Below are 27,772 nucleotides of genomic sequence, written 5' to 3'. Positions count from 1 at the left end.
CCTGATGCTCTTCCCCAGTTACTCCCGCAGGCAGTCTGCGGGTCCTTCCGCCCGCAGTAGGGCCGTGGTCCTCGGAGCGGCCTCCTGGACTTCCCCCGGGCTATTTGTCCCCATTCGCTCACCCTCCGGACCAGGAGCCGGGCAGGGGTGGGATGGATGGCGGCCAGGCTGCGTCCCAGGCCGACTCTGGACTGGCTCGGCCGGAGAATCAGCCCCGCGCCGAGATGGAATGAATGGGTCGGAGCGGCCGGAGGTTCCGGCGGGCCGGGCGGGCAGACGCCTGGCGACCGGGGCGCGGCGGCGGCGGCGGCGGCGGCGGCGGCCGGCAGGAGGCGCAGGCGGGCGGCGGCGGGAGGCGGGAGCCGGCGGGAGGGGGCGCGAGCGAAACGCGGCGGCGGCGGCGCGCGCGCCCAGCCCACCCCCCGCGCCCGCCGCCGCGCGGACAATAAACAGCCGCGCGCGGGGCGATGCCCGCGCCGGTGCAGCCGCCCCCGCGCCGTTCTGTCCAGGCCGCCAGGCCTTAGCCCGCCGGCCCGCCGGTACTCCCCGCGCGCCCCCGCCGCCCGGCCTCGCGGACCCACGGACCTCGGCGGGGAGATGGAGTGAGTAACGCGCTCGGGCCGGGGGCGCCGGGGAGGCTGAGGCCCCCACTCCCGCCGCCACCGCGCGGGCGGGGAGGTGACACGGGGCTTCCGGGATCCCCGCTCAGCCCGGGAGGGACTCGGGCTGGGTCGTGCCCGACCCAGGCCTCCCCACGATTCGGCCCCGGCGGCCCACGGGTTCCTGGGGACTCGGGCGGCAGCGGCTGGGGGCGGCCCGGGACGCGCGCGCGGGTGGGGAGGGGATGCGCTGTGTCTCCGCCCGCGCTCGGCCCGCGCCCCCGGGGCAGGCCCTCGTCCACTTGGGGCGATGGGGCGACCCTCCCCACTGCCCCGGCCGGCCGTGAGCTCACTCCCCCACCCCCAGCCTGAGCTCGCCGTGCCCTGCACCCTGCATGCGCACCGGCCGGTCCTCCCTCGCCTGGCTGCCCTCCCCAAGGGCCTCAAGTGCTGTCCGGAGCCCCTGCTAAGGCGGGGATCCACCCGCCCGAAGTCCCGGCTTGTAGGGGGCTTTTCTCCAGGCTTCCGGGTCTGGGATGTGTGTGAGACCAGAGGACCAGGTGCTTTCCAGCAGGGGAGCTTGGGTCTCATGTCTTCCTGGGGAAAGTGTCCCCCGAGGTGGGGCCCCAAATGATGTAACCAAGAGCCCGCTGGCCCCCGTGCGAATGCGGTGGGCAGCCTGGGTCTGGGGGCTTGGGTGAGGAGCTGCCGGGCAGCCGGTCCTGCACCAGGAGGTGCCCAGTGAGTGTGCCTGGTCGCTTCCCACGCAGGTCGTCTCTTCCTGGCGTCAGGGCATCCCCCCACACCCCCACTCCCACAGGTGGATGCAGGGAGGTTGTGGGGTGCGTTTACGTGGGCAGGGGGCTGGGAAGGGGGTGTCTGGTGTCCCGCAGCCCACCTACCCTGTCCCAGGGCCAGCAGCTGCCCCACTGTGGGCCGGGTCCCCACCCTGCCTGGGGCCGGACATGGAGGTCCAGCCAGCCCACCCGGCCCGGCTCCTCTGCCCTTCCCACTGGGTGTGTTTTCTGAGCCTGCAACTTTCCTCCAGGGATTCACCCGTGACCCGCCACACCCTCAGCTGGGTGGGAGCCGCTGCCTCCTGCCTGCCCCCCTCCCAGGAAGGCGACACCCTATGTCCTCTGCTTTTGAAAACCCAGACAAAGGCCCAGCCCGGCCCCGGGAGCCCAGCCAGGGGCTCAGGGGAGCCGGGGCCCAGACCAGTCTGCTGCGTTCCCCTCACTTGTTTATCTGCTCTTGGGGCCCAAGGGGAGCCTGTGGGCCTGCCCACAGCAGGCCCTAGGCAGGGTGTGGCCCCGGGGAGGGGGCTGCCTGGGGGAGGAGGGGTGAAGAGGGAGGAAACGCCCACTCAGAGCAGAGGGGTGAGATATTCCGGATGGACCCCATTGTTTCCTTTCGAGCCCCCCTTTCATTCTCGATGAGGTTATGGAGGCCCAGAGAGGGGCAGCTGCTGGCCCATGGTCACACAGCACACGGAGGGCCCCCGGGGGCTTGCTGCCCTGCCCCCAGGCCTTCTTGGTCATGGGTCAGATACGGTGCTGTGGGTCCACCGTTAGGCAGGTCGCTGGCTTTTCTGGGTGCAGGCGTGGGACAGGACTTGGCGTTAACCGCCTAAATAGCCGTGCGAGATCTCCAGTCCCCAGCACTCCGGGGTGACGATGGGTGGGGAGAGGCTCCATCTGGTGCCGCCCTACGTGAACACCTGCCCAGGCTCTCCGTCCTTCTCCACGAGGGCAGAGCAGGCTCCAGGCGCGGAGGCAGCAGCCGCTAGGACGCAATCGTCCACCTCCTTCCGTTTCCATGGATTTTGCCATCGCGGGAGATGGTGGCGGCTTATGGTGGTGCTGGAAAGTTTCTTTTAAAGAGACGTTTACGACTCTGACAATTTTTCGTTAATTTAAGGATTAAACGAATTTTCATTAACTTAAGAATGAAAGGATTCTTACGAGGCAGGCCGCCTGGGCGCTGGGTGGTGCTCTGAAGGTGGGACAAGGGTGGGGCCTGGGTGGGGGATCCGGAGCTGGGTGCATGTGCTATGGGGAGGATTTGCTGTGTGGCCCACGTGAGGGTGAGGTGCTTCTCCTCTGGGACCCTCAGGCCCCGGCTGGTAAATAAAGATATTTTAGCTGGGAGCAGCCACCTCAGATGTCCAAACCCCTCTCCCGGGTGAGGGGAAGGCTCAGACCCCGGGACGGAGCAGGAGAGCAGAGCAGGAGAGCAGTTGGGTCGGGACCTTCCCAGAGCCCTGACCGCCCTGAGGCCTGGACAGTTTCAAGAACGTCTCCACTGGGTGCTAAGTGGGTTCTTAACGCTGCTTTCACACTTGCGAATCTCCCTTTAATGAGAAGCAGAACCAGTTAAAAGGCAGCAGTACCCAGTGATAACTGAACTTAATAACAAGTTTTTCTTTTCATCGTGTATCTATTTTTTTTTTTTTTTTTTATGTTTTTACTCTGATGTGTGTGGTAGTGACTTCTGGTTTTCTCAGTCTGGGTAACTATGTGACTTTGTTGCCTTTGAAAACAAAGGGGTTGGATTTAAACAGTGAGTGGATTTGAAGGGAAGGGACAGGCAGCTGATACTAGAGGTGGTGGCAGGAATGCGGGAAGGTGGTCTGAGATGTGCAGGTGTGATTTCTTTACTTAACAGTCATTGAGCGCTTGCTGTATACCAGGCCCTGTTCTGAGTGCTTTGTCCATGGGGACATACTTGGTCCTTATAGCAGCCCTGTGAGGTGGGGAAACTGAGGCACAGAGAGGTGACGCGACATGCCTGAGGCCACACAGCCAGAAAGGGGTGATGTTGGCATTTGCTCCTGGGCCATCCTCTTAGGTGCCAGGGAAGGCTGGGGAGGGGGTCTTTGCACATTCCTGTATCCGGGGGCTGTGGGCTGTGGGGCTCCCAGGTATCCTGACATCGGCTTTTCAGCCTGGTTGGCTGGCTGGGCTACACAGAAGGTGGCCTTTGTTGTGGTCTGGGCTCCAGGGGCCATCTGCCCTTGCATCCACCCCAGGGACCCCTTCTGTGACTGCTGACTTTGGAGTGGGGCAGGGAGAGGGGGTTTCTCACCCCCCATGGGCCTCGGTCATACCACCCCCCTTCTCTGGGCCTCACTTTTCTCATCTGGTGAATGGAGACACGAGCCCACCCAGGCCCCTCCTGGGTGGGGTGCAGCTAGGGGAGGGTGGGTGCTGTAGGGATCGGGCCCTGTAAGGACCACTCACAGCTCTGTCCCAGCCCCATGGGGAGGGCCCATCTTCAAGGGCTTCGGGCTTTGATGCAGGAAAATGGGTTGATTTTCTTAAAGAGTATCACGTCACCTTTTTCCAAGTCTGGGACCCTATTCCCTCCATCCTGTCTCTACCCAGGAAGCCTGTCATCTGTTTTGGGTTTTTGTTTGTTTGTTTGGTTGGTTGGTTGGTTTTGGCCACAACGTACAGCTTGCAGGATCTTAGTTCCTCGACCAGGGATCAAACCTGGGGCCCAGCAGTGAAAGGGCCGAGTCCTAACCACTGTCCCACAAGGGAATTTCCTCCTCTGTTCCTTTAAGAAACACTCCCTGGGCTTCCCTGGTGGCGCAGTGGTTGAGAGTCCGCCTGCCGATGCAGGGGACACGGGTTCGTGCCCCGGTCCGGGAAGATCCCCCGTGCCGCGGAGCGGCTGGGCCCGTGAGCCACGGCCGCTGAGCCTGCGCGTCCGGAGCCTGGGCTCCGCAACGGGAGAGGCCGCAGCGGTGAGAGGCCCGCGTACCGCAAAAAAAAAAAAAAAGAAAAGAAAAGAAACAGACCCTGCTGATCACCCTAGTCCTGTGCAGGATCAGAGGGGTCTGGGTCTGGAGGAGCCCATGGAGGGTCTTCTCTGAGGTGTGGGGAAGGTTTCCTGTCCATTCTGTCGTGGACCTTTTCTGAGAAATATATTTAAGGGCTTACCCAGGCAGGCAGAAGGGTGTTCCTGGTGGAGAGACTGGTCTGTGCAAAGGACCAGAGGTGGGAAATGTGTTGGGAGAAGGCAGTGTTCTTTGGTTTGTGCTCTTGGGGCCAGGTCCTTCTGGGCCTACAGTGCCCAGCTGGGGAGCCCCAGGGAGCCATGGATGGTATCTGAGCAGGGGAGGAGTGAGGTTCTTACCCAGGCACCAGAAAGAGGTTCTGGCAGCAGAGGGTCCAGAGCAGGGAGAAGCAAGTCAGACCTCAGCCTGGACAGGGACAGTGTGAGCAACTTGGGGAGAAAAGCGAGAGCCGGGGGAGGGGCGGCAGGACCTGATGTCTGGGTCGGCGTCCGCTGACTTCAGAACTTCGTGGTGGTCAGAGCTGCCCACAGGGACGGTGTCCTAGTCAGGGCAAGATGGCCCAGCCCCTGCATGTGCTGGGAGGCTAGAGTGCACCCTGGCCATGCTTCAGAGGGGTCTCCATGCGGCACGAGATGGCTGGGTGGAGGTCATGGTGCCTGAGGAGTGGAGAACTGGGCTGTGGCGTCTGTCTCCTGCCAGACAGGTTTCAAGCAGAAACTCAGGGCAAGTCAGAGCCCATCACTGGACCAGTCTGGACTGGGACAGGTACTGGGAGGCGAAGCCCAAGCCAAGCCCCGTGGTGGGCAAGACACACGAGGACCAGAGTGAGGGCAGGCCTGAGAGCCCAGCCTGGGCGGTGCGGGGAGGGCAGCTGGCTTGGCGGGAGGCTTCTGGTAACACTTGTCAGGGAGCGGGCAGGTGATGACCAGGTCAGTTTGTGTTCAGATCCTTCTGACCCTGGAGAGCCTCAGGGCATGGCTGGCAGGGCCTTACAATGCCCCGTGGGGTGGGCAGGACCCCAGCTCTGGCCCCAGCAAGGCCCTTGGTGAGAGGGCCAGCATTTCTGCTGTATCTATGTATATCTTTATTCTTACCAGCTTTTCTGAGATATCATTCACACACCACACAATTCACCTATTTAAAGTGTACAATTCAGTGTTTTTCAGGACATTCAGAGTTGTACAGCCATCATTGCTAATTCCAGAACGTTCCATCAGCCCCAGAAAACCCCGTCCCCGTCAGCAGTCACTCCCCACCCCCACCCCCAGCCCCTGACAACCACGAATCCACTCTGTCCCTGGGGATTTGCCTGTTCTGGATGTTTCCCATTAGTGGAATCACACACTGTGTGTCCTTCTGTGTCTGGCTTCTCTCACTGAGCATCGTGTTCTCAGGGTCCATCACGTTGTAGCGAGTGTCAGGGCTTCGCCCGTTTTCAGGGCTGAGTGGTGCTCCCATGTGTGGAGGGACCACATTGTGTCTATCCGTCATCCGTTGATGGGCATTTGGGTCGCTTTATATATTAATTTGTAAGTCACGTCCGAGGTGGTTGGGGCTTGTCCTCTGTCCTTTCTTGGATGTGAGGCGCCCAGGTCCTGTTTTAGATAAATGTAAGATGTGACAGTGAGTTTCTTTAAAAAAAGGAAGTGATCACAGTACAGATGGTCCCTGGGGGTGGCAGGAATGTGACAAGGATGGGGAACCCTTAGGTGGGTTCGTCCACTGGAAATGGAAGGACCCTAATTGATGTGCTGGCCCAGTGGACATTTATTGAGTACTTGCTGTATACCAACTGCTGGGGACACGGCAGGGACAAAAGAGACAGTCACTGTCATTGTGGAGAAATCAACAAAATAAGTTAAATGATTAGGTGTTTCCTGATGGTGAGGGCTAGGGGGCGGTGTTGGGAGGTGCTGGGGTTAATTAGGGTCAGAGGAGGCCTGAGTGAGGAGGTGACATCTGAAGACAGGCCCGAGGGAGTCAGTGAGCCCCTTGGAGACCTGGCAGAGAGGTGCCCCAGGCCCGGGGACACGGTCAGTGCAAAGGCCCTGAGGTGGGATCGTGCCTGGAATGTTTGAGGTGGTGGGAGCAGCCGAGTGAGGGGTGGGAGGGACGTTGGGACTTTGGGGCTGGTCTCTGCTGCTGGATTTGCCTGAAGCCGGAGAAGGGCCCGCATTCATTCCCTGCTGCCCCATCCTGCTGTGAGGGCCCAGGGCAGGGTCCAGCTCACCCCTCCCCATCCCAGGTTAATAGGCAACAGATTTGCTCCCCTGGGTCTGGGACCTGCTCCAACCTTGGTCCCCACCATGGGGGTGGAGATGTCTCCCTGCCTTGAAGCTTCTAGAAAGCCATGCCTCATGGGCTGTTCACCTCACCAATGACAGCCGTGTTCCCGGGGGCCCACTCGTGCTGAGTGCTGAGGGGCTTCGAGAAGGGGAATTCCTTCCTGATGAGGGGAGAGACCTAGGAAGGCTTCCTGAAAGAGGCAGCTGTGTTTCAGCTGAGATTGGACGTGGAGGAGAGAAAGGGGAAGGCAGGGAACTGGGGAAGGGTGAGGGACAAACACAGGGGCTTGAACTGCGTGCTGAGAGGCTGAGGTTCACTCAGGGTGACAGGACTGCGGGAGGGTCTGGAGCGAGGAAGGTGCTGGCGCTTAGGAGGAACCCAGTCTGGGGCTGGGAACCAGCCTCCCCCCACTCCATCCCCCACCCAATGGGGGAAGGGGCCGCTGGGCTCCCTCTCACCCCCCACACCCGGCACCGCGTGACTCTGCCTCTCCCCCACCCCCCCCACCTGTGGCCAAGGTCGTTGTCAGCTGTTTTCTTTCAATCAGCACAGGAATGTTCCAGCGCTGGGCTCCTCGCCTGTCTGGGCTGGGACCCCCTCATTCCTGCTGGAGCTGCCCAGGAGTGGGCTCTGGAAAGACAAGTGTCACCCACACACACACCGGCCTCCCACCTCCCGCCCCCCCCCCCCCCCCCCCCCCCCCCCGTCCATCCTGCCCGCTGGGTGACCTTGAGCCGGTTGTGTAACCTCTCTGGGCCTTTAAAAAATAAACGCCCGAAACGCTGAGGCCTCTGCCTGGCTCGCTGGGTTTGGGTCTCATTAGCTCATCTCCTGGAGCAGGATTATCTCACGCGCTCCCAGCCGACGCCCTCGCCGAGTCCTGAGCCGCCCACAAGGCTGCTCGAGCCCAGAATTTTCTCCATGCGCCATAAAAATAATCGCGCAAGGACCAGACACCTGCGCCTGCTGATGGTGGGCGTCCTGACGGAGGGCATGTCCCTCCACCAGCAGCTGCGAGCTGCGGCCCATTGCCCAGAGGAGCCGGTGCAGGCTCAGAGACGCTCGTGGCTTGCCCCGGGTCACACAGCCAGCGGAGGCAGCCGCCATGCTGCGCTAAACCCTCCCCATGCGTTTTAGCCAAAATTCAGCTTCTGCGCCCAGCTTGTAAAATCTTTTGTAATCTGGCCTCTGCTTCCCTCACTGAGCCCAAGTGAGCATCTCAACCATCCCACTGACCACCCCTACCCGCGCCAGACCTCAGGGAGACCCTGCGCTCCGTGTGCCCGACCCTGCCTGGGTCCAGGTCCTCACTTCACCATTTAGATGCTTTAGTCCATTCATTGATAAAACAGCCACAATTATCCCACGTGCCTCACAGGATCTTCAGGAGATTGGACGCTTAGCAAATGTGTACAGACCCCGCTCCTCCCCAGACTCAGTTTTCCCTTCTGTAAAGTGGGGCTGAGACCCGCCCGCGGAAGATGGTTAGCGCTGGGGAAGGTGTTCCTATTGTATTGCTGTTTTATTAGGGTTCCATCGTCCTATTTTGTTTTACTTTTCGGATTTATGATGCTGAACATTATTTTCGCTTGACCTTGGCTGCCTCACACCGAGGGCGGGTTCAGACCCTTCCCGGGTAGAAGCCCCTCCCTGGGCAGACGCACCTAAAACCAGAACGGGGAGCCCTCCCCGCTGCAGCAGGGGTCGGGGAGACCCTGTTATCCATCCAAGTCCCACCCTGTTTAGGCAGCCCCTGACGCCCGAGGCCGGAAGCCCCTCAGGCCCCCAGCGCAGGGCTGGGGACTGGAGATGCTTGGCGCCGGCCCCACCCCCGCGCGCCTGCAGGCCTCGGCGTTGCCATGGGGATGGCGCGGTTGCCAGGGCGACCGCCTCCCGTGGGCCCAGCCATCCATCACCAGAGGCGGCGGCCGCGCCCGGGGCGGCTCTGGCGCCCCCAGGCCCGGGGAAGGGCACCTGAGTGGGGCTCATAGCCTGCGCCCCTCGGGCTGTCTGGGCTGAGACAGCCAGGCGGATGGGGAGGGATAGAAATTCTCTGCCTGGTCCGGCGCCTCTCCTTCGTGTGTCCGCCTGACCTTCCCCTGCCCTCGCTTGGCCCGGCAGGGACTGGCCGCCCTAGCGAGGACACTGCCCGCCTTGTCTCCAACCTGGAAAGCTGACCTCACAGCCATCCCTGTGTCCCTGTGTCTGGCCCGAATGGCCACCTGCCTGTCAGGGTGGGGACCCGGCATTAGGCGGCTTGGTAACTCTGCCCGCCATGGCCCTATTTGCACTAGGGTCTCAGCTGCTATGCCCCCTCCCCCAACTCTGCCTCCTGCTTGAGTGGGTCCCTGGAGGCCGCGCTGGGGCTAGGAAAGGGGAAGCCCTGTGGTGTGGCCTGGAGCTGGGCAGTTGTAGTTTGAATCCCAGCTCTCACTTCCCAGCTGTGTGACTTTGGGCAAGTGACTCGCCCTCTGTGGGCCTCAGTTTCCAGCTATGGGAAGCGTGTAGCAGGCAGAGGGAACATCAAGTGCAAAGGCCCTGAGGTAGGGATGAACTTGGTGCAGGGCAGGCACAGCCAGCAGGTCCTGGTGGCTGGAACAGAGTGAGCGGGAGGGAGAGTGGAGGGCGCCAGGGCAGGGAAGTGGGTGTGGGCTGGGCCTTGTGGTGTTTTGCAAAGGGTGGTGGGAGCCTGGGGGGCTTGAGAGCAGGAGAGCGACCGGTTTGGATTCTCATTTGGAGAAGCTGCCTCTGGCTGTGGGCTGTCAGGGGGGCAGGGAGGTGGCAGGTGATGGTGGAGGCCTGGGCTGGGGTGGGAAGTGTGGCGTCTGCAAGAGTTGAGGAAACAGGCCTGTGTGGGGAGCTCAGGGGGTGGCACCCTGCCGGCGTCACACAGGGTGAAGGGGCAGACCCAGAAATCCAGCTGGCCTGGCCCTTCAGGAAGGGCAACTGAGTCAGATAGCTGGATCAAGCCTTTCTTGAACTCCACCCAGCTGAACCCAGCCTCCCTGAGGAAGGACGGGGGAAACTGCAGAGGGTGCAGCTGGTACTGCTGGGCCCCTGGGAGGGGAGGAGGTGCCTCCTCGGGAGGGAGGAGCTGGGTGGGGTCACCTGGCTGGGGCGTGGGAGCCTGATGACTTCACCGGTCTCAGCAAGGCCAGGAAACCACCGAACCCTAGTGGGGCGGGCGGCTGGGGCACTGCAGCCCGGGATGGATGTCCACCTGGCAGCCGCCCGGCGGGGGGTGGGGGGGGAGGGCGGGGGCGGGGGCTTGGGTCGGGGTAGACCCCGAGCGCTCTGCGACTTGGGGCCTGTTTCCCTTCCGAGCCACAGCGGGCGGGAGACATACAGGAGCGTCCGGAGCTGGGGTGTGCTGATGGAGAAACCGAGGCCAGACCCACAGGGTCTGTGGAGGCCTCGGGGTGGCCCTGATACAAGGCCAAGGAGTGGGTGGGGCCCAAACACGGTCTGTAATTTCAGTGCCTGCCGTGCCCGTGAAGATAAGGGGCTCGGGGCAAATGGGGGGACAGGTGGGGGGTTGTGGCTCCCATGCTCAGAACCCCTTCGTGCCCGCCAGGCCCTCGCCCATGAGACGGGGCGTCCAAGAGTGGCCCTGTGGTCACTGGGGATTTGAGGCGGACGGTCCCAAAGCCCCCCGCTTGGGCTCGAGACCCTCCGCCCCCCACCCGCCTTTTGCATTGTCACAGTGGCCCTGGACGCGTGAGGTTATTCTGAGGCCCGTTGGAGAGGATGTTCTGGGCTTCAGGGGTCCAGTCATTTCACTGCACCTACTGTGTGCAGCTTCCAGACCGGAGACTGGGAAGGGAAGTGTCAGGTTCTGAAAGCTCCTCTTCCCCCACCAGGTGGGGAGGGGGGATGCAGGAGAGCAGGGATGACTCATCCTCCAGGTCCTGGGCCTCCTGCTGGCCCCGTGCCCCCACAGAAGGCCCCAGAGCCTCAACAGCGTGAGGTCCTGTCCCTTTAAGGGCACCTGACATTTATCCAGCTCCTACTGCATACCAGTTTAAGGCTAAAACTGCACATGGATGGGGCAATTCCCCGGTGGTCCGGTGGTTAGGACTCAGCACTTTCACTGCCAGGGTCCAGGTTCAATTCATGGTCAGGGAGCTAAGGTCCCGCGAGCTGTGCGGCGCAGCAAAAAAATCAAACAAACAAAACGTGGATGGGATAAGAAGGGAGCCTGGGGTTGAATTTCAGCTTTGCTGCTTTTTTGCTGTGTGTTTTTGGGAGGCTTACAGCTGTCTCTGGGCCTTTTGGAGTCCTGGGAGACTCCAGGTGAGGCGAGTGTGAGAAGCGCCAGAAATCCCAGGACAGCATCGAGGACTTTGCCGGCCAAAGGTTGTGGGGTGGGGCTTCAGGGTCCTTCCTCCCCCAAGTGTCCCTCCCAGGGCTGGAGAATGCTGAGGCTGAGGAGGGGGCGGTCTCGGTCAGGCTCTCCGTCTGAGCAGAAAGGTGATACTGCTCTTCCTGAGACACTCTTCTCCAGGCTTTGATTCCCAGGGAACTCCTATGAATAATCCTCAGAAGCCCAGCTTCAATGCCCTTCCTAGGTCTCTAGACTGGGCCTCACTCCTCATGTCCCTTGGCCCTGCCCCAAGGGGTGGCAGGAGGGTTTGTTGGGAGGAATTAATGCGGGGATAAGGCTGCTTGGAGGGGACTTCCCTGGTGGTCCGGCGGTTGGGACTCCCTCTTCCAACTGATAAGTGGAATATTTATCAATGGAATGGAATATGTATAAATGGAATATTTCCTGCCATATCAATAAACAAAGGATGTCACAGTCATCAACGATTGCAGCCCTCCAGCGTGAGCCGGTGAGCCCTCAGGAAACTCAGGGCTAAAAAGAATACCTGCCATCTAGCAGCCGTCAGACTGCAGCCGCTCCCTGCGGTGAGCCCTGAGGAAACTCAGGATGTGGCAGGATACTGGCCCCAGAGAGCTGAGGTGCACATCAAAGGAATGGTTTCAGTGAGCCCAGACTGTTGCATCTTCCCATACATGGAAAAGCGCTGAATTCCTTAACTTGAGATATCTGATTTTCTTTATCTTTTATTTTTTTAAAGGTTATTTCATGACACGTAGGTTTTTTTAAAATTTATCTTTGGCTGCGTTGGGTCTTCGTTGCTGCGCGCGGGCTTTCTCTAGTTGCGGGAGCAGCTACTCTTCATCGCGGTGCGCGGGCTTCTCATTGAGGTGGCTTCTCTTGTTGCGGAGCGCGGGCTCAGTAGTTGCGGTGCACAGGCTGAGTTGCTCTGCAGCATGTGGGATCTTCCTGGACCAGGGCTTGAACCCGTGACCCTTGCATTGGCAGGTGGGTTCTTAACCACTGTGTCACCAGGGAAGTCCTGGCTTTCTGTAATTAACTATAATCTTTTGACGTTCCCGACTACCTGCCCTTGTTGCAAAACTCCTAGATGTCCTGGCTTCCCCCCTCGCCTCCTCGGAGCCGTTTCTCAGAGTTATCTGAAGCTCTGTCTCCCGGGCTGCAGTCCTCATTTTGCCCCCAATAAAACTTAATTCACGGGCTTCCCTGGTGGCGCAGTGGTTGAGAGTCCGCCTGCCGATGCAGGGAACACGGGTTCGTGCCCCGGTCCGGGAAGAAAAAAAAAAACCAAAACTCGCAACTCTCACATTGTGCATATATATATTTTTAAGTCAACACAATGCAGGGGGTGAGGGTCCCATCCCTGGTTGGGGAACTAAGATCCCACTTACCTCCGGGCCAAAAAACCAAAACGTAAAACAGAAGCAATATTGTAACAAATTCAATAAAGACTTAAAAAAAAAAAAAAAAGGCTGCAGGGAGAGGAGGCTGGTACCTCTGAGGGGGGTGGGTAACGGCCCTATGCCGCGGATGGGAAACTCTGGCTCACCCAGCAGGAAGACACAGGGTGGGGATTGGAACTGGATCTGCCAAAAGCAGGGTTGGGGTGGACCCCCTACCTCACTTGACCTTTTCTGTCCCCCCAGGGTCCTGGTGGCAGAGACCACGTCCCAGCAGGAGCGGCTCCAGGCCATTGCAGTGAGTTTTTCCTGGTCCCGAGGATGGTGTGGCCAGTGGGGGCAGGCTGGGGGGACCTGGGGTCTCAGGGGCTCCCCACACCCAGCCTGGGGCTCCAGGACGCAGAACTCCAGTGTGGATTGGGAAACTTGAGTGCCTGCTGGTACTTCCCCACAAAATGAAAATGTCTTAGTCCTCAGAATGTGGACTCTTAGGCCGAGAGCCCTCTCAGAGCCCCTGGGCAGCCCACCTGCAGGGGAGAGACTGTGCTGGCATTGGGGGGGGGGAGGTGGGGGGACAAGCTGTGGGGAGGTGGAGGGGGACAGGAGGGGGGCAGGTAGATGGCACAGTCTGGGGCATAGGTGGGGGGGCCAGTGGGATGCCATTTACAGAAAAAGCGGGATCCGTGTGGGCAAAGACTGGGCGTTTGTGGGGTCTCCGCGCCCCATGCCCGCCCTGACCGCGTGGTCCGTCTGGCAGGAGAAGCGGCGGAGGCAGGCGGAGATCGAGAACAGGCGCCGGCAGCTGGAGGACGACCGGCGGCAGCTGCAGCACCTGAAGGTCCGGGCGGAGCCTCGGCCAGGGAGGGGGCGGCAGCGTCCAGGGACCCCGGCCTTGGCCGGAGCAGGGGGGCAGGAAGGCTGAGGTGACCCCTATTCTGATCCCAGTCCTGACTCAGACCCTAACCTGACCCTGACCGCCACCTCAACCTGACCCCAGCCTCGACCCTGACTTTGACCTTGGTCCCCACTGTCCCAGTCCAAGGCGCTGCGGGAACGCTGGCTGCTGGCGGGGACGCCGTCCTCAGCCTCGGAGGGGGACGAGGACATGAGGAGACAGATGCAGGAGGACGAGCAGAAGGCGCGACTGCTGGAAGAATCCATCTCCAGGTGGGTGGGGCCGCGGCAGCCGCGGAGGGCTCGGTGAGATGCCCAAGGAGTGGGATCCACCCGCGGGCCCCTGTGCCCAGGTGGAGGGGGCGCTGTGGGAGGAGCCTCCCACCCAGGCTCGGGGAAGGGGGGTGTGCTGCCTGTGTGACCCCTCCTCCTCTCCACCCCGCAGCGGGGCGTGAGGAGGCAGGGCGACGGTGCATCTCTGAGCGTGGGAGATGCGGCCTCCCCCTGGGCTTCCTGGCGCCAGCCCAGCTGGCTCTTCCCGGCGCTGATGGAGCCGCGGAGGCACTGCAGCTGGGCCTGCAGGAAGCCGGGGGAGGGGGCAGGCCGGGGAAAGTGACCATCGCCCTGGGCTGGGACAAAAGGCCCGGAGGAGTTTCCGGGCAGGCAGGCCGGCGGCCCAGGCTCAGCTCCCGGGGCAGCGGGGTCATGCGGAGGGAAGTGACAGCCAAAATTCCAGTGTCCGCTGGGCCAGGGAAGGCCCTAGAGGCATGGGCCAGCCCGCCAGCCAGCGGACGCTGAGGCGGGCCCCGCAGTGGGGACCTTGGGATCCTGTCTGGATGTGTTTCATCTGGAAGAAAGTGGGAGAGTATTGGCTGGGAGTCCCTTCCCCAGGCCTCAGTTTTCCCACCTGTGACCTGTGTGCCCAGATGGAGGCGGGGCTGAAATGGGCCCGGGAGCGATGGTAGGGACTGAGCAGGCCGAAGGCTCTTACGAGTGGGATGGAAGGTGGATGGGAATCACCGGCCACCGGGGGCTGGGCCAGGTGGTCTCCTGCCCCTCCCACCCTGCTGGGTACAGCCCTGTGCCAGGGGAGGGCCTGCCCTTGAGCCCTACTGTGTGGCTGGCTTTCGGGGGCCTTGGCTTTCTTCCTGAGAGGGCAACCCACTCCTCGGGTGGTTCCATCACCTGCATTTTGCCTGCTCAGTGTCCCCACTGGACACCTCCTCCTGGAAGCCCTCCAGGCTGACGCCAGCTGTGTCCAGCCTGCCAGCCTGGGCTCACTTTGTTAGGGGGCTGCAGACTCACCCGCGGTCTGTCCTGAGTCTTCAAGGAGAACGTGACCCCGGGTGCTGAGTGCCTTTGACGTCTGCAGCCCAAAGGCTCAGGCAGGTGACACTTCAGGCGGGATTGAATATGCCTGTCTTGTTTTCACTGGGTTTATGTGCACCATTATCTTCTAATACTTGGAAAGTAACATGGTTTTTCCAGTTTCCCTGGAGAGATGAAGATTCCTGTAAAAATAAATGTATTTGAGTGGGAAAAAGGAGAGTCTGTTGGAAGCAAAAACAGGAGTAAGCAGTGGCACGGGCGGTGCAGGGATCCAGGGACCAGCCGGCCCCTGGGTTCGGGTCCCCGCTCTGCGGCCTGCTGGCACTGCTCCAGGACTCCATTTCCCCTGCCATGCGCGGGAAGGAGAACACCTCTCAAGGTCGTTAGAAAACATCCAAGTTAAGGAAGCCCTTCTGGGATGTGCCGGGCGGTGCTAGGCACCGTAAGTGCCCGGCAGGGTGTTCACCTCGTGCGCCCTCCCCAGGCTGGAGCAGGAGATCGAGGAGCTGGAGAACGCGGATGCGCTGCCGGCTGCTGCCAAGGAGAGCCCGGCAGCCCCGAGCCCTGCCCGTACCCCCGCCCCCGCCCCGGCCCCACGCCCCGCCCAGGAGGACCAGAGGGCCGAGGCTGTGCTGAATTCTCAGCAGGTAAGAGGTTCCCGGGGCGCCGCCCTGCTGGCCCAGATCCAGACGCCCTCGCCCGCCTCTGGGGCTGTGGCCAGTGGCGCATCCAGATCCCAGCCTGGCCACTTCCCAGCTGCGTGACCAGCATGCTTTGCTTTGCCTCCCTGGGCCTCGGTTTCCCTGCCGTGCGGGGGCGGCCTGGGGGGGTCAGTGAGTCAGTGGAAAACCAGCATTTCACGGGTAAAGGGTCTTTCCCTGCTTGGCATCTTTCTCACGTTCGTGAGCACAGCAGGCATCACCTGTCTAATCCCCACAACAGCCCTTTCAGGTGCGAGCAGCGTCCCCATTAGATGGAAGGCAAAGACTGAGGCCCGGGGAATTCCCTGGCGGTCCAGTGCAGCGCTTCCACTGCAGGGGGCACGGGTTTGATCCCTGGTCAGGGAACTAAGATCCCGCATGCCACGTAGTGCAGCCAGAAAAAATAAAATAAAAAAATGAAAGACTGAGGCCCAGAGGGGTTGAGAGACTGGCTCAAGGCCGCACAGCTGAGGAGTGGTCTTTCCTGGGCTCAGCCATTGATTCCCGGGTGTGACATCCAACCAGGTTCAGGTGAAACCAGACCCTGGAACTCTGGACCCCGAGCTCGTGGTTGCCACAGTGTGTTAAGGCAAATGTAGAAGTCTCCCAACCACCTTTGTTGTCTTCAGGACTCGGGGCTGTGGGACACGCCTCCTCTGCCCCCATCCACCCTTGTTACCCCACCCCAGAGGAGCTGCAGCTGGGGAGACATCCCTGCTGTGTGCCCCAGTCCTTCTCCAGCTGCTGCTCTGATAGCTTCAGTCTGGAGCCTACAGACCTACCCTCACTGTTTCCCAAGGCTTGGTTGGGGCAGACCAAGAGGACGTAGACCCAGGCCCTGGCCTCCCTGAGCTGTTGCTGAGTGGGCAGACGGGCATGATCAGGCAACTGCAAGCACAGGAAGGTGGTCGGACCTATTGTGGGGGAGCATGGGCTGCTGTGGAGTCCCCAGTGAGGTGTCTGATTCATGGGAGGGCTGGGCAGGCTTCCCAGAGATGGGTTTTGAAGGTTGAGTAGGAGTTCTCCAGGCTCGGACTCGAGAGGGGGTTTTCCGTGAGGTTGATTGAGCACAGACTGCGTGCTGGAGTGGTCTCTGCCCTCACGATGCCCACCTCCTGGCTAGGTAAGTAACATGGTAACCTGAGGGACAGTCCAGGATGGGGTCGGGGAGCCACCTTTAGGTTGGGTGGTCAGGGGGCTGAGCGAGCAGCCAGCCAAGTGGAAATCCAGGAAGGGCCTTCGAAGTGGAGGGACACTGCTCATGTAACAGCGAGGAGACCAGGGACGCTGGCCAGGGATGGGAGGAGGCAGGAGAGGCCGGTGGGTAGGTCTCCGCTGGCACAAGCCCTGGGGCTCACCAGGAAGGGTTGGACTTTGTTCTGGGAGCTCTGGGAGCCCCGGGAGGCTTCTGAGCAGGCTGGGACCTTTCTGGCTGTCTGGGGGATCGGTCCAGGAGGAGACAGCCCCTGTGATGGGGTCACCTCTCAGCCAGGCCCTCCCCAGGCTCCGGCCTCGGCAGGTGGGACACTGGTCATGTGGGAGGGGGCGCCGGCACCCCTGACCTCTCCGTTCTTTTTTGCAGGCCCCGGTGGGCACGCCCAAAGGTACGTCTTCGGGAAGGGGCGGGCCGAGCCCCGGCGCCCTCTGCTGGCCAGATGGGGGATGGCAGGCAGGGGAGGGTGACTTTAAGGTGCTATTGTTGCTAAAAAGTAAAAATAATAGCACAATGACTCGCATTGTCATTGTTCTCAGCGAGCCCCGACTTTGAGCCGGCCCAGTGCCCCTTAATATCATTTCATCGAATTTTCACAACATCCCTGGGTGGGGCTGCTGCAGCACCTGTGTTACAGGTGAGGAAACTGGCTTTGCCGGGGCGTGTCTGGCTGAGGTCTTAGCCCTGGGGTGGGTCCATCCTGTCCACGCGGGGTGCCTGCCCTTGGCCGGCCCTGCCCCTGTTCCACACCCACTTGCTCTGGGCTCCAGGGCAGGTGGGTGGGCTTCAGTTTTCGCATCTGTAAAACTGGATTGGTGGGGCTGAGACACCAGGGTCCTGGCTGTCCTGGAGATAGTGCGCTATTTAAAACGACAAGGGTCCTGGGACTTCCCTGGCGGTCCAGTGTTTAGGACTCAGCACTTTCACTGATGGAGCCCGGGTTCAGTCCCTGGTCAGGGAACTAAGACCCTGCAAGCTGCGTGGCACAGCCGTAAAAAATAAATAAAACAAAATGTAAAATAAAATAAAAAGACAGTGGTCCCACACACACAGGTGCAGAAGACTGCCGTCCATAAATAAAACAAAATGTAAAATAAAATAAAAAGACAGTGGTCCCACACACACAGGTGCAGAAGACTGCCGTCCAGGAAACAAAGAAAAAAGCCCCCCCCCCGATTTATTACAGGTATATAGTGTACACATCTACAAACACTTCACATGTTCACATGACATTTAAATACATACAGTTAGCTGTAACAGTTTATTAACTATATTACTAAGTATATTAAATTTCTTTAACATGTTATATTTTAAAATATATATTGAGCGTCTCTATTTCTGTGTGTAAAGGCATGGAAAGAGCGCCACCAGCCAGGATTGGAGGTGGTAGCCAGAAGTGTCTTTGGCCTGATTTGTCATGAGTTAATTATTCATGAGGAGAGAATGTCTCCTTGTCTTACTGTGGAATTAAAAATTAATAATTAAAAAAAAAGAATCCATGCAGGCTTCTCAGGGATTTTGTGAAAATCATTTGGGTCAAAGAGATGGGCAACGGACTGTGGGGCTGAAGTGTGTTTTCTTTGGGGGGAGCGATCCCATGTGTGTTCGGGGGTTCTGGGCGTGCACACATGTGCGGAGGGGTCCAGCTGCATGCACGTGTTAGGGGGAGGATCCAGGTATCTGGGTGAGTGTGTGGGAGGGTGGTCTCAGTGTCTGGGGGTGTCTCCACATGCCTGAGCGTGTCCGCGTGCCTGGTGGGAGTCCATGTATCCGGGGGGTGTCCACATGTCTTGCAGCGGGGGGAATCTGTGTGTTTTCTCATCTGAATCTGTCTCTCTCTCTCCCTTTTGCCCCCCGAGCAGAGAAGCGAATCTCCAACACCCCCCTGAGGACGGTTGAAGGCTCCACCATGATGAAGGCCGGTGGGTTGGCCCCAGGCTCAGACCCATGTCCAGCCACTGTCCTGGGCTGAGTGTCAGCCCTGGGGGGCCTGGGGGTCCAGGTCAGGGGTCCAGGTCGGATGCAGACGCGCCCTCAGCAGTACCTGGTGGGGGCTGTGGTTATGGGTGGGTGGCTGGACCAAGGCCGCAGCTCTGAGCCTGGGTGGGGCCGGGCGCCCCCTCTGCTTTGGCACATCCGTCACAAGCCAGCTCAGCTTCCCCGAGAAGATGGGCCCCCTCGCATGGCGTTTCTAACCTGATGCCCCTCCTGGCTTCCATCCCACAACCTTGCCGCTCGCTCCTGGGACCCGGGAGGAGGGAGGCAGGCACAGGCTCGCACGCTCACTGCAAACCTTCCCTCCTTCATCATCGTCGGCCCACCTTGGGAGAGGGAGTGAGCACCCTGTCCCTGGAAGTAACCAAGCAGGGCAGTCCGAATTAGTGCTCAGCGCTCTACAAGGTCAGGTTCACATCCCTGCTTGATCACATGACGGCTGGCACCGGGTTGGGGGGGGGGATTGTAGTGACCTCGTGCCCAGGGCCCAGCACAAACCCAGTAACAAGAGTGAGCAGAAGTCAGGACGAACGGCAGAACCTTGTTGCTGCTGTCCCCGAAGTTAGTTTGGAGGCACAGAACCAAGGGGGGCAGTGAAGACCAGGGCGTGATGACACCGGGGGTGGCCGACAGAAGGGGGTGTGCCAGTTAGAGCAGCCCTGCCCAAGAGCAAAGCCAGAGGCCCCCAGCCGGTGACCTTGAGCAGTGCACAACCTGCCCAACTGTATGTCTGATGGTGGGGTGTCAGGCTTCAGAGGGATGTGGGATTACAGAGCATCCTTCACCCACTTATTCATTCTATGATGCTTGCTGAGCACCTGCTGTGAGCCAGGCAGGAGAGACGCAGCCAGGAGAGCAGGGGTTCTGACGGGAGTGAGAGCCTGTATGGTTAACTTACAGAGAGGATACAGCAGAGCACGGGGAGCTGGAGAGGGGACAATTTGAATTAAAGGACTCAGGGGAGGCCTAACTTAGGAGGTGACATTTGAACAAGGACTCGAAGTGAGGGCGCGAGGCATGCAGGTGGGGCGGAGGTCACACCAGGAGGGCGCACCGCCAGTGCAAAGGCTCTGGGACAGCACTGCGCCTGGCGGGTGGGTAGGACCGCGCGGAGGCCAGTGCTGGTTGGAGCAGCCGGAGTGAGGCGGGGAGGGGGAGGAGATGAGGGCGAGGAGGGGACGGGGCGGGTCAGGCCTTGCGGGGCCAGGCGTGGGGGTGGGGGGTGGCGTGTGAGCCCTCAGGGCGGCTGGCAGAGCAGGGACGCGCCCCGCTGCGTTCTCACAGGCGGCCCCTGGCGGCTTCGGGGAGAACAGGCCGTGGGCGGCGGCGGGAGACAGGGCGGAGGGGACGGCGGGGGTCCGGGAGGGGTGGGGGGGGGCGTGAAGGTGGGGCGTAAATGGTGGAGGATGGCGGGTTATTGTGTGGGGGATGGGGGGATGATGGCGAGGGATGGTGGGGGGAAGTGGTAGGCATGGCGGGGAGGGGGAAGGATGGTGGGGGGATGAAGGGAAGGGATGAAGGAGGAAATGGTGGGGCAGATGGTCCAGGAGGACTGTGGGGGACAGTGGGGAGATGGGGGAGGGCTGGGGAATGGTGGGGGCGGATGCAGCTCTTCTCCCCCCCCCCCCCGCGCAGGGGCTGCGGAGGCACGAAAAGTGGGCGGGTTCTGGGAGTCCTCAAGGCAGCACCCAGGAATTTGCAGATGGACCGAGGAGGGGGTGTGGGAGTGGTGAGAGAGGGAGGAGGGAGAACGGAGGTGTCCTTGTGAGAAATGGGAGGACCTGGGAGGGGCAGGTTGGGAGGCGTCTTGGCCGTGGTGATGTGGGCCCCTTCATGGAGGAGGGCTGGGGACCCCAGGCAGACGATGTCTGCACAACGGGGTCAGATGCTGGCTGTTGAGCGATGGCCTTAACGGGTTGTGACTGCATTCGCGTCCAGAGGGAATCATCCCCTCTGCACAGTGGAGCAGATGAGAATATCGATATATCAGTAGTCGACTTAGACGTGCAGCACAGAGAACGCGGCAGTCCAGAACATTGTGGGGCGCGAGCTTGCTCACCCGCGTTCCAGCCCTGGCTGGAGTGGGCCAGGGACGCCCCTGAGTCACTGGGACAGTTCAAGACTTTGCAGACGGGGCGGGGTGGCCGGGGTGTCCTCGGATCACCAGCACAGGAATTCAGACCCCTCGCCCACGGGACTGGGGAGCTAGGGAAGGACGCTGAGCTGGGGGGGGCCGCGTCGAGGGCACCTACTGCTTGGCTGTGCGCTGCCGGCTCCCCTTCCTGGCTTCGCTGCAGCCCGGCGGGGGGCACATGGGCAGGTGGGCCGCGGCGTGACCCGTGCCTCTCGTGCCAGCCATGTACTCGGTGGAGATCACGGTGGAGAAGGACAAGGTGACAGGGGAGACCCGGGTGCTGTCCAGCACCACCGTGCTCCCCCGGGAGCGCCTCCCTCAGGGCATCAAGGTCTACGAGGACGAGACCAAAGGTACGCGCCCCTCCCCCGCCCCCCCCACCGCCCCGCCAGAGCCTGAGGCCCAGTCCTCCCTCCATCCAAGGACCCACCTGGAGGCGTGGCCAGCGCCAGGCTGGGCTGGGGAGGCCCATCCTGAGTGGCGCCTGCTGTCCTGGGTGCTTCCCGGCCAGAGGGCCCAGCCCTTCAATCCCGATTTCACAGATAACTCATTTAAATAGTTACTGTTGTAGTAAAGGCTACAAAAAAAAAAAAAAAAAACCCCAGAGGTGCGGAGGGGGCCGAGTGAGGGTCCAGCAGTGCGGGGAGGGGGCAGAGGAGGTGAGAAGGGGCACAGTGGGCGTGGGGGAGCAGTGCGCCTGGTGAGGACACAGCATGTGCAAAGGCCCTGAGGTGGGATGGAGTTTGCTGGGCTGGGGAATCGAGAGGAGCCCATGCGGCTGATGCGGAGTGTGGAGGGGGATGGTGAGCCTTGGCGGGGGTGGCAGGGGCCACGGTGCTGAGATCTGGTTTGGTTTTTAGAGTTCCCTCTAGCGGCTGGGAGGGGAGCAGGCTGTGGGAAATACCCACAAGGAAGCTGGGAACGGCAGGAGAGGGCAGCCTTCTGCAGAAGCTCCTGAGTGCCTGCCTCTCTCTATATAATTCACAGAACGTAAAATTCACTTTTTTTTTTTTTTTTAACTAAGGAGAACTTTCCTTTAAACTGTGACATCTGTCAGAATTTAGACAGCCATCTCGTAAACATCTTGGCACTTAAACTTTTGTTTACTTTCGGCATGACCTGACCGGGGAGGGGAAATTTGGGGCAACGTTTGCTGTGATGCCAGGGATAGAGGCAAACCTACCCTAGTAAAGATAACATTTTAAGAAGATGTTAAAAGTACATTTGAAGTCAAGGCAAACATTTGCTTTCTTCAGGACATGGGGTCCCCAGAGCTGGTCCCTTGAGTCAAGTATAGAATTAGCACAGCTCAGCCTCAGGGTCCATTAGTGAGTCTGTACATGCTGTCCTCATGAGGCTATGGAATTTGGAGAGAGAGGATGCAGGACACCCGTACCATTCAGTATACAGCTCAGTGGGTTCTGGAATATTCACCATGTTGTACACCCTCGTGAGCTGATCCCGGAACGTTTCTGTTCCCCAAATAGAAGCCCCACCCCTGCCCCATCCCCACCACGGCAAGCACGAATCCACTCTCCATCCGTGGATTTGCCTGTTCCGGACCTTTGCCGTCTATGGAATCACACACCGTGTGGCCTTTTATGTCTGGCCACTCTTATCGAGCGTTACGTTTTCAGGGTTCATCCATGTTTATATTTTATGGCCGAGTAATATTCCAGCGTATGGATGGACCCCATTTTGTTTATCGAGTCATCAGCTGATGGATGTTTGGAATGTTTCCACCTTTCGGTTTTATGCTGTACAAGTTTTCGTGGGGGCGTATGTCTTCGCTTCTCTCGGGTGATACCTAGGCACGGAACTGCTGGGTCACGTGGGGACTCTAGGTTTAACCATCTGAGGAACTGCTGGGGTGTTTTCCACAGTGGCTGCACCGTTTTACTTTCCCACCAGCCGTGCGTTAGGGTTCCAATTTCTCCACATCCTCAACAACCCTCATCATTGACCATTTTTAAATTGTTATTATTATTATTGCCATCCTAGTGGGTGTGAAGTGGTATCTCACTGTGGTTTTGATTCCCAAAGCCCCGTGTTCTTAGAGCTTCAGGCCTCTGGGATATCCAGGATGCTATCAAAGGGGTCTTGTCACAGCCCAGCTCTGCTGTAATTTGGGGGCATCGACCCAAGTAGAATCCCAGCTCCAGTTCTCACGGGCTGTGTGGTTCCCGGGCACGTCCCAGCTGCCCCATTTCCTGGACAAGGGTGAGACCGCACAGGGCCAAGGAGCAGAGATGTCTGTGCTCACAGAAGGTCCTCACCTTGGCCGCTGAGCCCTGCCTGGCCCAACCCCTGGGGATTCAGGACCCGCCAGACTGGACTCTGTTGCTTAGCAATGGGAAGGTGATCCGTTTCCATGGCAACCAAGGGCTCGGATTCCTACCCTGGGGCAGTGGCCAGTGGGAAATACCTAGCTTGGGTCTGTGTGACCTGGGCACACCCCACCCTCTGGGCCTCGAGCCCAAAGTCACTGCAAGGCCTTGATGCATGGACGCCCCTCCCCAGGGATTTGGAAACTGAGAGTGGAAAGCACTTTCCTTCTGGCCAGAAGCCAGAGGCTGGCCAAGCCTAAACCTTGGCCTGGGAGGAGGCGAGTCCCCGGGGTGTCCAGTGTGTCCCTCCCTCCATGCTGAGCAGCTGGGCAGCTGTGTTTCTAGAAGGGCTGTGATCTGAGGCTGGCATCAGACCACAGCTGGGACTCCTCCCGGCTGCCGAAGTCCGGTCCTCAGAGACTGTAACACAGGTTAGAAAATGACACATCAGCGGGACACGGGGGACAAAAGCCGGAGAGATTGGAAAATACACTTAGCAAGCTTGACTGCACACATAAAACTCTGCCCAGTGGAGAATACACATTCTTTTCAAACAAGGGTGGAGCATTTTCGGAAAGTGACCATGTCCTGTTACAAGGTTGTGTCTTACACTCTGTTTTCCTGGACCACAGTCCCCCGCTCCCCCAAATTGAAAAACGCTCTTCTAAATAAATCTTGGCTTAAAGAGGCAATCAGTCAAAATGGAAATTATAAGATATTTACACTTGAAACAGAATGACATAAAGTAATCCATGAACTGCAGCCGAAACAGAGCTCAGAGGAAAATGTATAGCCTTTGGGGCATTGACTAGAAAACAGGAAAGATGGGTGAATGAACTAAACTTTAATTCAAGATCGTCCACATGAGCTCAAGGAAGGAGGAAATCAGAATCCCCGCAAGTCCTCATGAAAGGAATGCCTAGACCGGTAGAAAGAGCAGGGTCCGGCCGCAGCCGGCTGTGTGACGTGGGGCTCGTTAACTACCCTTCTCTGAACTCCATTTTCTCCGTCTTTTTTGACGGAAAAAAACAGACCTACTTTGCAAGGTAATCACCTGGGAGCAAGTTGACTGGGGAATAGGGAAATGCTTCAAACTGCGAGACAATAAAATCCCGATTCATTTATTCTTGCTTGGTTTCTAACATGCTTTTGTGCCTATACATTTTCCTCTGTGCACCAATTTGCCTGTGCCCACAGATTCCCGTAGGAGCTTTGATTGTCAATTGGTTCCAAAGGTGTAATTTAGTTTATGATTCCCCTTGAGCCTAGAGGTGGCTCTTAGCCTTGCCAGGCCTCCCCTCCTGTCTGGGAACCAGCTCACTCTCTCCTTCTCTCCCCCCACATGCCAGTGGTCCACGCCGTGGACGGCACGGCGGAGAATGGGATTCACCCGCTGAGCTCCTCTGAGGTGGACGAACTCATCCACAAGGCGGACGAGGTCACGCTGAGCGAGGCAGGGTCTGCGGCCGGGTCAGCAGAGCCCCGGGGGCCGTCGGAGGAGGCAGTCCGGACCACGCCGTCCAGGCGGGAGATCACTGGAGTTCAGGCCCAGCCCGGCGAGGCCACGTCAGGCCCTCCTGGCATCCAGCCAGGCCAGGAGCCCCCGGTCACCATGATCTTCATGGGCTACCAGAATGTGGAGGATGAGGCTGAGACCCAGAAGGTGCTGGGCTTGCAGGACACCATCACCGCAGAGCTGGTGGTCATTGAGGACGCGGCCGAGCCCAAGGAGCCCGCCCCGCCCAACGGCAGTGCGGCCGAGCCCCCTGCCACCGAGGGCTCCAGGGAAGAGAACCAGGTGGGGCTCGAGGCCCCTGCCAGCGACCCCCAGGACCTCGACATGAAGAAGCAGCGCTGCAAATGCTGCTCCATTATGTGACCCACCCGGACCCCCAGACCCCGGCCCCACCCTCCACACCAGACACCCACACGGCCCGGCCCTCCTGGCGCCCGTCCACCCTCCACCCACAGTCACGGGCCCAGGACATGCTGTGTCTTCACACGTTCCTTCTGAGTTTTCTTTCACCGGAAAGAGAGGGACAGGGGTTCCCCCCTCCCGTCACCCCCCCACACACCCTAAACCACTGAGCCGTGTACCCACGCCTGGTAGGAGAGACACGGACACACCCGCTTCTCCCCAAACGAGGGCCCCCCCATGTCACGGCAGCTCCACAGATGCGGCTCTTGCCCACAGCGGTCCTGGCTGGTGTGACCTGGAGCCTCCAAGCAGCCCCAGGCCAGCCCACCTCCCTCTGGGCCTCCTGCCTGTGCCTTCCTGCCACCTCCAATGAGGTCCCTGAGGGGACACCCTGCCGGAGAGGGGTCCCGGGAGCCAGGGGTTCTGGGGGCCTGCTCTGTCTCCGCTCAGCCTCTGGAAGTGGGGGGGCGTTCCCTGGCCAAGGCGCTGGGTCCAGATCTCGGGCAGTTGGGCTGAGGCTGTGCCTCTTTGGGGAGCCCAAGCTCGAGGTCTTGGAATGGAGTACGGGCCCCGCTGGACACCCCAGCCTGATGTGCCCCTCCCCCCAATGCTCTATGTGGGCGCAGCCAGTGGACGATGCAACCTGGGAAGGGGGAGCCCTGAGGATATGCCACCCACTCAGGAGGGGCGTGACCGCTGTGCTGTCTTCTGGCCGGGCTGGGCCGGGGGTCTTCGAGCTGCCTCCTGAACAAGGCAGGGCCACGTGAGCCCCTTTATGTCCTGAGCTCCCACCCCCTCTGGGCCCTCCTTCCTCCTGGTGCTAATTCAGGGACCCTGGGGGACTGCCCCTGGCCTGGCCCCTTCTCCAGCCTGCTTGGACCAGGGTCCTGGGTCTCCCCACCCGTACCCCAGAGATCAGGCCCACCGCCAGCTCTGCTGGGCTTGGCTCATTCTGGGCAGTGGAGGGGGGCACACCACCTGGGACAGGGAGCTTCCCCTGGGTTGCAGCTGGAGACCCCCATTTGCTTCCCAGCCTGATGTGCGCCTGCCCCCCTCTCACTGGAAGCGGTGAGGGGCGAGGGGCTCCCCTCCTGGGGGCAGCTGACACCTAGATGTACAGACACATCTCCCTGGTTGCAGCCACACTCGTCCCCAGAGGCACATTAGTGCACATGCTCACAGGCCCTCTCGTGTGGGCTGTGGATGACCAGGCCCCATCTCGGCCCCTCCCCTAGGGACCTGCAGCCTGGTGCCCAGGGCCCAGGCCGCCTCCCACCTCAGCAGGGTGGGTGCAGGGGCCGCCCTGGACCTCAGCCTGGGTCCCCATCTCGGCTCTGCCCCTGGGTGGCTGGGATGAGAGGCCCTCTCTGAGGTGACCCTGAGCAGTGGCCATGGAACACCCCCTTCCTCCTCGACTCCACCTGAGTCCTCGAGCTGTGAGCCTCCGCTGAAGTGCCCTTGCTGCCCGCTCTGCTTTCAATGTGTGATGAGGCCCCAATGTTCTTGACTTTCCCAGAGACGCAAATAAACAGTGTGAACAGCCCCAGGGCCTGGAGTTCTTGGATTTCACCTGCGTGGGGAGGGTACGGCCAGGCCAGCGGGTAGGGCGACGCCGGTGTAAGGCTCACAGAGCCCAGGGAGCTGGTTTCTCCTGTCTGTGGCCCACGCATCCCTCAGACTCACCCCAGTGCTGTGGGTGAGGGAGTTGGTGGAGTTCCCACCTGCACCTGTGGGCATCTGAGCTGCACCTGGGCAGGTAAGGCCTGGAGGTAAGGGGGCAGCTTCCGGTGGCAGGCCTTCCTTTCTGTTTCCTGTGGAGTCCTCGGGTTCCACACCTGGTCCACCCCATCCTTTGGCTTTGAGGCTGCCCCTTGCTGGGCTCACAGCCCCCGGGGGGCCGACACCCCTAAGCTCTGCCGAGAAGTCAGCCCCTGGGAAATGGGTGGGGACACGGGGAGGAAGCATTTATGGGGGCTGCCACCCCTGCTTCTATCACTATGTGATCTGGGTGGGAGGAGTGGCTGCTCCCTCTGGGCCTCGGTTTGCCCACCTGTACAGTGGGCTGTGTGAACCCTGAGGGGGAGGCCACCCCAGTCTGGGAGCAGGAGAGTGAGTCCTCACCTCTCAACATGTGCCCCTCAACATGCTGGATGACCCAGTCTGCCCTTTCCCCCCGTGAGCAGCCCTGCCAGATTTGGAGCTGGGGGCCCACTGGATGGAAGAAGAGACTGAGGTTCAGAGGGGTCCCACAGTCAGCCAAGGGGCAGGTCAGGACAGAGCCCTAGCCCGGGGGACAGAAGCCCCATCCACTGTGTCCCCTCCCCCATTGACTGACCACTGTGCCCAGTGGCCTGACTTTCCCGCAGACACTGGGTTCCGTGGCTCTGGCAGGTCCTCTGCACCTCGACCAAGAATCAGGACAGCCAAGCACCTGGGACACCCACCACCCTCTTCGAGCCTCCGTGCCTCCCTCTGTCAGTGGGGCCCGGGCCCTGCCCATCCCAACGCTTTCTGGTGCCTTTATGTCCTCATTTGGCCCTTTATGTAGAAGTGGGCTGGGGGCATCTCCCAGCCCTGTGATGTCCCCATTTCCCGGAGGAGGAAACAGAGGCTCAGAATGGTTAAGTGGGATTTGAACCCAGGCCCAGCTTAACGCCCCCAGAGACTAGGAAGCTGGGCTGGTCCCAGAAAGGAGCTCTCTGGGGAAATGGCCCCAAAGGGTGGGTTAAGCCAGGTGGCACAGTGGGGGTTTGGACTTGAACCCCCACCCCCCACCCCGAGAAACAGCAGCTGGTCCGTGGACCAGCCATGTGGCCCCGGGCAAGGGAC

The 27,772-nt window shown here is 60.4% G+C and overlaps 1 protein-coding gene across 1 annotated transcript; it reads left to right on the top strand.

The window, feature by feature from the left end:
• The first annotated feature begins 229 nt into the window (after positions 1-229).
• On the top strand, positions 230-26,486 carry PALM (paralemmin). The gene is given in 10 exon segments (XM_030845572.2): positions 230-313; positions 316-602; positions 12,679-12,730; positions 13,190-13,270; positions 13,469-13,599; positions 15,140-15,302; positions 16,939-16,960; positions 18,432-18,491; positions 20,920-21,051; positions 24,375-26,486. Coding segments are annotated over 10 exon segments (1,542 nt in total). The 3' UTR covers positions 24,905-26,486.
• Positions 26,487-27,772: the final 1,286 nt, after the last annotated feature.

The sequence above is a fragment of the Globicephala melas genome, chromosome 3, assembly GCF_963455315.2.
Source record: "Globicephala melas chromosome 3, mGloMel1.2, whole genome shotgun sequence".
Lineage (NCBI taxonomy): Eukaryota > Metazoa > Chordata > Mammalia > Artiodactyla > Delphinidae > Globicephala > Globicephala melas.
Note: the sequence above shows the minus strand (reverse complement) of the source record. Positions and strands in the feature narration are given on the sequence as shown.